At 39.7% G+C, this 8,866-nt stretch overlaps 2 protein-coding genes across 2 annotated transcripts; one reads left to right on the top strand and one right to left on the bottom strand.

The window, feature by feature from the left end:
• The first annotated feature begins 1,426 nt into the window (after nucleotides 1–1,426).
• On the top strand, nucleotides 1,427–5,087 carry hspa5 (heat shock protein 5). The gene is made up of 9 exons (XM_055040460.1): nucleotides 1,427–1,560; nucleotides 2,030–2,184; nucleotides 2,285–2,516; nucleotides 2,622–2,759; nucleotides 2,849–2,961; nucleotides 3,045–3,435; nucleotides 3,528–3,765; nucleotides 3,849–4,016; nucleotides 4,128–5,087. The coding sequence occupies exons 2-9, from the start codon at nucleotides 2,069–2,071 to the stop codon at nucleotides 4,688–4,690; spliced, it is 1,959 nt and encodes a 652-aa protein (XP_054896435.1). The 5' UTR covers nucleotides 1,427–1,560; nucleotides 2,030–2,068; the 3' UTR covers nucleotides 4,691–5,087.
• Nucleotides 5,088–5,187: 100 nt separating this feature from the next.
• On the bottom strand, nucleotides 5,188–8,333 carry rabepk (Rab9 effector protein with kelch motifs). Its single transcript, XM_055040461.1, has 8 exons — nucleotides 8,206–8,333; nucleotides 7,714–7,825; nucleotides 7,458–7,612; nucleotides 7,216–7,371; nucleotides 6,969–7,133; nucleotides 5,992–6,141; nucleotides 5,766–5,915; nucleotides 5,188–5,681 (listed from the first exon to the last, which is right to left on the bottom strand). Exons 2-8 carry the CDS (start codon nucleotides 7,764–7,766, stop codon nucleotides 5,458–5,460), a joined length of 1,053 nt encoding a protein of 350 aa, XP_054896436.1. The 5' UTR covers nucleotides 7,767–7,825; nucleotides 8,206–8,333; the 3' UTR covers nucleotides 5,188–5,457.
• Nucleotides 8,334–8,866: the final 533 nt, after the last annotated feature.

Below are 8,866 nucleotides of genomic sequence, written 5' to 3' on the forward strand. Positions count from 1 at the left end.
TCATCGTTAGTGTAATAGATATAGTAACTTGATGCCCCTTAAACAACTACACCTTTTGGGTTCAAATAATTAAATACAATAAAAATATTTGTAATTTATTAAATATGATGGATATAGCATTGATTTCCAAAATAAAAATCTTCTGTTCTTCATAGCTGTAAATGTAAAATATGTAAATGTTTAGAATGAACACAAAGTCTGAAAGTGAGAGTGGTCTTTGGTTCACCTGCAAGATTTGCTCTGAAAAAGCAGAGCAAATCTCACAACCAGTTTCACTTCCTGGTTATATTATTAGATTTGAGTAACATAGCTCTCCCTAGTGTTGGAAGCTCCTTATAGCTGTAGAAGGAAAAGGAGGAAATGAGTGATCCTCAGAGAAATAGATTTACTTTCTAGTGAGCTAAATATTAGTGCACCAACTCGAGGATCTGGTTTTTATAAAGCATGTTCTAGTTTAATTAAAAACAAACAAACAAACAATGTGTCGCCTATTAATTAAAGAAAAACAACAAATCATAGTTTATAGTTAATTTCTAAAAATGTCCACAAGGTCAATCTGTTTATAGATACTTATCCAAATGCCATAAAATAAATTTAATTAATTCTGTTAAGTTCAATGTAGTTTGATATGCGTACCTGCAGTGACTGACCTTTTGCATAGATTTACAGGTTGGTCTTTGTTTTATCAGTCTCTTACATTTTCATACTGTTTCTAGAAAAATGTTGAGGTATCCTCTGCCCTTCTGTACTCATAGACACACTATTTTATTAATGATGTAGAAATCAGTGTGGTTTAAATCAAGAAGAAAGAAAGCCATCACTTACTGAATATTGTAATTTATTTTCCAAATTGTATATTTGCAATGACGGAATGGAATGATTGTTCACTTCATGCTGAAGTGAACAATCATATGTGCAGGTCTCATATCAAAACAGACAAACCTATGAATGAATCATCCTGACAGTCAGCTCATCTCATGAAACTTGCTGTTTATTTTAAGTCATAACACGTCTCATCAAGGCAGCCATGATTACAATGCATGATACTAGAGTAGCATCCACAGAATTACTTGCATTCATATTGCAGCTTATTTGTAGGATTCTACAACATATCAGAATGTTCTAGAAAAGCAAACGCTACCCAAACTTCAAAATGTATGAAATGAGACGATGCAACGCCTTTTCGCCGGCATGTAGAGCGGCGTGTCATTGCACCAACTGCATTCATCAGCGTTGCTGACTGAGCCAATCGGCGTCGGCGGAGTGGTGCACAAGGCGATGACGTTGCCTCAAACTGATGTGTGCAAATCAGTGGCGGACAGCGTGCTGAATGAAACCAATCAGCGCCTTCCAGCGAACAGCTACTCAGCCAATAGCAGGCCTCCACGATAGAAAAGCAACGACGGCTTATATATGGAGAAAGCACACTTCTTTCAGCATCATTCAGAACAGGCAAGATCATAGAGGATACATAAGAAGATACGCAACTCATTTGGAGGGAACTTGACTGGATTAATTCATTGTCGAGGCCTTTAAATCGTTGATAACGTTGTAGTAACTGTAAGTACATAAACCTGTGTAAATATTACTGTAAAATATTGTGACATTTTGTTTTCAACTTAGCATAAGTGTTTTCCAGATCGTTTCATGTAACCAATGTATAACGCTAGCAAAGCATTGACAACAATACGGTCTCTTTTTTTTAATACTGCGGTTGCCATTTAAAAACGTAGTTTGAATGCAGGATGACTTCCTTACATTTTTATTCGGTCTTCGTTCTTCCATAAAATTGACTTATATTCTAATAACTGACATTAATGCTAATATTTGTTGGAGATTAAGACTATGTATCCTGTTATTCAATATTGTAATTTTACTTAATGTTTTTTTCCCCCCATGCATTTGGTTTAATGCTTGTTTCCTGTCTCTAAATGGTGGGCAACCACGACAAACTTCTACTGATCGGTTAAGGAAGGAGGCCTCGTGGTGCATTCTGGATACTTGAACAGTCTTATTTTGTCTTTTGTAGGTTTTCCTCATTTCTGCGTCCAGCAAAAGAGAAGCAAAGATGAAGCTGTTGTGGCTTGTAGTGCTTGTGGTCGGCACCGTGCGTGCTGATGACGACGACAAGAAGGACAGTGTGGGCACTGTCATAGGAATTGACCTGGGAACAACCTACTCATGGTAAGGAATAAAGTCGCATTCAAAATTTCAGACACCATTTGAATTTTTTTTTCTTCATTGATGCCAAGAAGAGTACTCAACTCACCTCTCTAATTTTCAGTGTTGGAGTCTTCAAGAATGGACGTGTGGAGATTATTGCCAATGACCAGGGTAACCGCATCACCCCCTCATACGTGGCCTTCACCAGTGAAGGTGAGCGTCTCATTGGTGATGCTGCTAAGAATCAGCTGACCTCTAACCCGGAGAACACAGTCTTTGATGCCAAGAGGCTGATTGGTCGCACATGGGGCGACTCCTCTGTGCAGCAGGACATCAAATACCTGCCTTTCAAGGTGAGCTACGACTCTTAGCTGTTGCAGTAGTGGACATACTTGAAGGGTTTTTATTTTATGTTCTCCAGATTATCTTTTTTTTTTAACATTCATGCTGTGTTTTAGGTTATTGAGAAGAAGAGCAAGCCCCACATCCAGGTTGACATTGGTGGTGGCCAGATCAAAACTTTTGCCCCAGAGGAGATCTCTGCTATGGTCCTGACCAAGATGAAGGAGACTGCTGAAGCTTACCTTGGCAAGAAGGTAAGAAATGTTTCCACAAACCACTTGATTTAATTCTAGTTTCTAATAAATTTGTGAAACTTACAAAAATTGTTTTCTTTTGTGCTCAGGTCACACATGCTGTGGTCACTGTCCCTGCCTACTTCAATGATGCTCAGCGCCAGGCCACTAAGGATGCTGGCACCATTGCTGGTTTGAATGTCATGAGAATCATCAATGAGCCGTAAGTATTTAAATAAGAGACTGTTATTGTATAAATATTTTCCTTCCTGCTGTATAATAACTTCTGTTTTTACTTGCATTTAGTACTGCTGCTGCTATTGCTTATGGCCTGGATAAGAAAGATGGCGAGAAGAACATCCTTGTGTTCGATCTGGGCGGTGGTACCTTTGATGTCTCCCTTCTGACCATTGACAACGGTGTGTTTGAAGTGGTCGCCACTAACGGTGACACCCACCTGGGAGGTGAGGACTTTGACCAGCGTGTCATGGAGCACTTCATCAAGCTGTACAAGAAAAAGACTGGCAAGGATGTGCGCAAAGACAACCGTGCTGTGCAGAAGCTCCGTCGTGAGGTTGAGAAGGCAAAGAGGGCTCTGTCTGCCCAGCACCAGGCCCGTATTGAGATCGAGTCCTTTTTTGAAGGAGAAGACTTCTCCGAGACCCTGACCCGTGCCAAGTTTGAAGAGCTGAACATGGTAAGTTTAGTCTTCTTAAAAAATTGCACAACAGTAATGTAACAAGGTTTCTCTAAAGTGGCTTATAACTTTCATTTCTTTTTAAAATCCAGGACCTGTTCCGTGCTACAATGAAACCTGTACAAAAAGTCCTGGAAGACTCGGACCTGAAGAAGCCTGACATTGACGAGATTGTGCTTGTTGGAGGCTCCACTCGTATCCCTAAAATCCAGCAGCTGGTGAAGGAGTTCTTCAATGGCAAAGAGCCATCCAGGGGCATCAACCCTGATGAGGCTGTGGCATATGGAGCTGCTGTCCAGGCTGGAGTGCTCTCTGGAGAAGAAGATACTGGTAAGTCTTCTTTGCTTAGTTGAAATTGTTAAACATAATTAAAATGGCAAGTGTTTGCTTATCAAAAAACTTTGTCCTTGCAGGAGAAGTGGTCCTTCTGGATGTGTGCCCTCTGACCCTTGGTATTGAGACTGTTGGAGGAGTCATGACCAAACTGATTCCCAGGAACACTGTGGTACCAACAAAGAAATCTCAGATCTTCTCTACAGCCTCCGACAACCAGCCTACTGTCACAATTAAAGTTTATGAAGGTACGAATTGGGCAGCACTCCAGAGGCTTAATACGAAATTTTAAAATTGATCATGAATGCAAAATGTTATAAATGCCTAATCATTTTTTTGTATTCTTTATTTTTTTTTAGGTGAGCGTCCTCTGACAAAAGACAACCATCTGCTGGGCACCTTCGACCTGACTGGCATCCCCCCCGCCCCTCGTGGAGTTCCACAGATTGAAGTCACCTTTGAAATTGATGTCAATGGCATTCTGCGTGTCACTGCGGAAGACAAGGGAACAGGCAACAAGAACAAGATCACCATCACAAATGACCAGAACCGCCTGACCCCTGAAGATATCGAGAGGATGGTGAACGACGCCGAGCGCTTTGCTGACGAAGACAAAAAGTTGAAGGAGAGGATTGACGCCCGCAATGAACTGGAAAGCTACGCCTACTCTCTGAAGAACCAAATCGGCGACAAGGAGAAGCTTGGCGGCAAACTGTCAGATGAGGACAAGGAGGCCATTGAGAAGGCTGTTGAAGAGAAGATCGAGTGGATGGAGTCCCACCAAGATGCCGATCTGGAAGACTTCCAGGCTAAGAAGAAGGAGTTGGAGGAAGTCGTTCAGCCTATTATCAGCAAGCTCTACGGTAGTGCAGGTGGACCTCCACCAGAGGGTGCTGAGGAGCAAGAAAAAGATGAGTTGTAGGCAGGCTTGAAGTCTTTGGTTGCCCTTTTCCCTTTAGGTGGTTATTGATGTGAATTTGAACTGATGGGACTCAATTGTGAGAGGAATGGCAGGGAAGGAGCGACGATAACAAGCAACCATACTGAATTTTCTAAAAGACTTGAAAATAAACTTCAGTGTGAGAAATGTCCTTCGCTGCAAGGCGGAGATTCGTCAGCCCAGATGAGGCTTGTTGCTGCTGTTCTCAGGCAGTCCTGATGGGGGGTTTTGTGAAGGGGAGGGGCTTACTTGGGTGGGAAAGTTAATGATGGGTACACTTAGGATGTTGTCCGGGATCAATGGTTCTGTTCCCAGGCAATGATCAGTTATTTATTGTTGTTCTGGAAAGACACTGAAATAAATGTTTCATACAAACTAAGCTGGTGGCCTCATACTGCATTAATTTGATATTTGTTGGATAACATTTGCTTCAACACAAAATTCAAGATTTGCTTCAACACAAAAGGCAGCACAAAGTGTTAATTTATGATTTTAATCTCATTTGCCCAAATTTTACATAATAGGATCAATGTGATTAAAACTGACATTTGCAACTGAATACAATTCTACTTTAAAACTCATCCTGCAGAAAATGAGAATTTTAATAGTGAAAATAGTTTAAAAGGGTTCTACTAACTCTGAAAGTTGAACATTGAAATTTGAGACCTTGTAAAAGTTGTCACTCTGTAATAAGCTGTCAGTTAAACATACAGGGGAAACTGACACGAACCTTGAATTGCAATAAAAGTTCACTTGACAACAGTCACAATGCAGTCATTATAAATAACGCCATGAGTGTCCATTCCTGCAAATGCAAAAGCCAGATTGATCGTTTCAAAGTCTGGACCATTGGTCTGCGTCCCATCTGCATTCCTCTCCCTATGCAGCTGCCATGGCAATAAACACATGGAGTGGTCCAGGCGGTTTGGTGGCAAATCTCCTTCAAATTTCATTAGGGTCCATCTGCTCTTCTCTGCAAACACAGAAAACAGCATGACATATCTCGTCTTAAGAAACATGGGTTAAAGAAAATGAAAACCAGGAAAAGGTAGTGTACCTGTATTAAATCTGTACATTGAGTTGATGGCACCATCTACAGTCAGCCCTCCAAATATATAGATGTTTGCCCCCTGTACCACAGCCGAATGGGCTGCAACGCCTGGTGGGATGTCTCCTTTTGACTGCACTTTCTCCCACTTCATGATCCCTGTAAACATGGAGTCCAATATTAGATTAGCCAGAATTTCCATAGATATTATGCTTTACCTTGGTAAGAGACTTACCTGAGTCAAGAGAATACATATCATTGAAGAACTTATCTCCAGCCATGCCTCCATGAATATAAATCTTCGAGCCAACAGCAGCTATGACGTGTCCGTGTCTGGATGCCGGTTGCCTACCTTGTGTTTCTGGCTGAAACCAAGTGGAAGAAACTGGAAAACATTCACACGCAAGGCATTAAATTAGCATGAATCTTTGCTTGAATTTGTTACCATTGAAACAATGTTTTTTGAGGAACTGTCTTTCGTACTGTACATTTACACACACTGCTGAGATCAAGTTGTAGAGCTTTTAGAAAGAGCTCCACAGTCACTGCAGCAATGTCTGTTGAAAGTAAAACAATAACTGAACTCAAAGCGGACTGAATTTATTCTATTCTCTCCTGTCAATCTTAAAACAGTTGATTCCTCAATTGTCATACCACATAGCTTAGAAGATAGTGTCATATAAATACTTAAATTGGCTTGAACAATTAGCCTGTATATTTCATTTAGTTTCAAAAAGTAGCTATTATGAAACCTGTCCAATGTCACTTTCTCTTTGTAATGGATGACAGCAATGCTATTTATATGAATACACCTTCCTTTTTGTTGAAAAGACTAAATGCAGCAAGGTGGTTATTAGAGGGAGTTGAGCAATGTTATGTACCTTGGACGCATATTCAACTTTGTACAAAGCTTAAGGAGGACTTTCTCTCCTTTATAGCCAAAAACTGCACACCTAACCTTCTTTCATTCCATACTACTATTATGATAATTAGATCCACTTCATCCACTTTTAATCAGAATTTGGCAAAACCTTAATCTGTACATGGATCCTCCCTAGACTCCTCCAAAAGAAGTTAGCAATTTTTTACTTTTTACAAAGTTTGTAATTTTTATTGGATTCATTCAGCATTATTTCATATATTCCTCAGCATTCATTGCAAAAACACTGCTTATTAGGATTATCTTACAAAGAAGGTTCTTTGGTCTCTAACCTGTATCAAACACGTGAAGTTTGGTGTCTGAGACAGGTGTAGCGCCTGCTTCCCCACCAGAAAACACATACAGTTTGTCTCCTAAGCAGGCTGAGCTGGTGTGGTATGTCCTGGGACTGGGAAGCTCCCCTTTTGCTTCCACATTTTTCCATTGAGGCTCCTTGTCTGGAAACAAAATAGACTTTACTGTTTTTATAGGAATTATGAACAACTGTTGATTAGAAGAAAATCTTAAGACAATATTTACCAGAAAGCTGTAGTTTCTGGATACATTTGCGATTCCCCGTCTGCTGTGCCCCACCGAACACCCACAGGCACTGTGGACAGCTTTCTGACACAAAACTGCAGTGTTCATATCGGGCTTCTAAACCTTTCCAGTCAGATGTGATCCATTCATGATTATCTGGTAAAGAAGAACAAACATACAAATCCAGACTCATATCTAACACGTCTACACATTTAAAAACTGTTTGTGGATATTTTTTTTACCTAGATTTATAGCATATGACTCTGAAAAACTGCCACTGGGATTAGCTCCCCCTACAATAGCGATTCTTCCTTTTCCTCCATCTTCAGAGGGAACAAATGTGCAGGTATGACCTACACTAACTCCTGGAGTGCTTCCACTTGGTATCAATGAATACCTGTTGACAACAAAAAGGGGTTAAGAAAAAAAAAAAAAAAACAAGAGATCATTTCTATCCTTTCATAAATAGTATAAATGATACATTTTTACTATACATACCAGATTCCTTCTTTAGGTCTATCAAGCGGGTCAAGCACTGGGAGAAACTCCATGGCACACAAAGGCGAAGTTAAGTCAATCTGGCGTTATTTATTCTTCATGTCTGCTTTGACTAGGACAATAATGGCAACATCACCTTTGTTTAACGTTGGAGGAAACATTCACAGTTTGCTCTTACGTAAAAACTTAGCACAAAACAAAAAGCGAAAAAATGACTGGCTTTTAAATGTTCTTTTTTCTTTTCAAAACACGAATTGTATATCAACTTTAAAGCACTGTTGAAATAAACTTCGTTTAGCTAGAAATCTCCAGGTGGAGACAGGAACAACAGCACGAGCTTTACCAAACTTAGCACGTGAAGCATTTCCTCCACACCTAACTGCGGAATAAAATGAGAACAAACTAGTAATCGAGATCATTTAACAGTTCTCCGACACTGTTCATTACGTCATGCTGTTTACATAGTTTAGTGAAGCTAAGTCGTCTACTCACCAGCGTAAATATCCTGATTCAAATGAGGTACGAGCTTTAGGAAAAAAATTATGCGTAGATTTTTGCGTTAGCTGCGCTATTTGGTCTGATTCAGGCGTATTTGTCATGGTTTCGTGGCGCGCATGCTCTGTTAATTGCTTCGCTCTTTTCCTGCTTCTCTCTGCGTCTTCTTCTTCTTCTTCTATGGCAGTTGGAAAGCAATTATTGATGTGCATTACTGCCATCCACTGGAGTGGAGTGTGGGATGTATTTCATCCCACACAAAACAAAACAAATTCTCGTTATCCTTTCTATTAATTTTCTCGTCTTCTCAATAGAGAACAAAAATATTCTGAAGTGGAATTTTTTTTCCAAATATCTTGTATATTTTACTGTAATTTATTGTCTTGTAGTTTACATACTAATTCCCTTCTCTCAACAGAATATTTGGAACAGAACAAAATATATTTTATTGTCTCTTCTGGAAAACAAAAATTATATTTTGTTGGATGTTTTCCTATTTTAAAGTAAAATACTATTTATTCTGCCAGTTTTGTTAATTATTGAGTCACAGTTTGTGCAAATCAACATTGATGATGTAACACTAATTGCAATTCACACTGAATCCACTAGGCTGTGCAGTTGTATTACAGTATAGTAAAACAAATTTCAGAAGAACAGA

This window comes from Poeciliopsis prolifica, unplaced genomic scaffold, assembly GCF_027474105.1.
Source record: "Poeciliopsis prolifica strain line A6 unplaced genomic scaffold, Auburn_PproV2 SCAFFOLD015, whole genome shotgun sequence".
Classification (NCBI taxonomy): Eukaryota; Metazoa; Chordata; class Actinopteri; order Cyprinodontiformes; family Poeciliidae; genus Poeciliopsis; species Poeciliopsis prolifica.

Bases quoted from the DNA above. Each gene is read 5' to 3' on its own strand.
- hspa5 (XM_055040460.1), top strand. From the start codon at position 2,069: ATGAAGCTGTTGTGGCTTGTAGTGCTTGTGGTCGGCACCGTGCGTGCT. The intron at 2,185-2,284 runs GTAAGGAATAAA...TCTAATTTTCAG, and splicing joins CTGGGAACAACCTACTCATG to TGTTGGAGTCTTCAAGAATG. The intron at 3,436-3,527 runs GTAAGTTTAGTC...TTTAAAATCCAG, and splicing joins AGTTTGAAGAGCTGAACATG to GACCTGTTCCGTGCTACAAT.
- rabepk (XM_055040461.1), bottom strand. From the start codon at position 7,766: ATGGAGTTTCTCCCAGTGCTTGACCCGCTTGATAGACCTAAAGAAGGA. The intron at 7,613-7,713 runs GTATGTATAGTA...TGTTGTCAACAG, and splicing joins AGACCTAAAGAAGGAATCTG to GTATTCATTGATACCAAGTG. The intron at 6,142-6,968 runs GTTAGAGACCAA...AATGTTTTCCAG, and splicing joins ACTTCACGTGTTTGATACAG to TTTCTTCCACTTGGTTTCAG.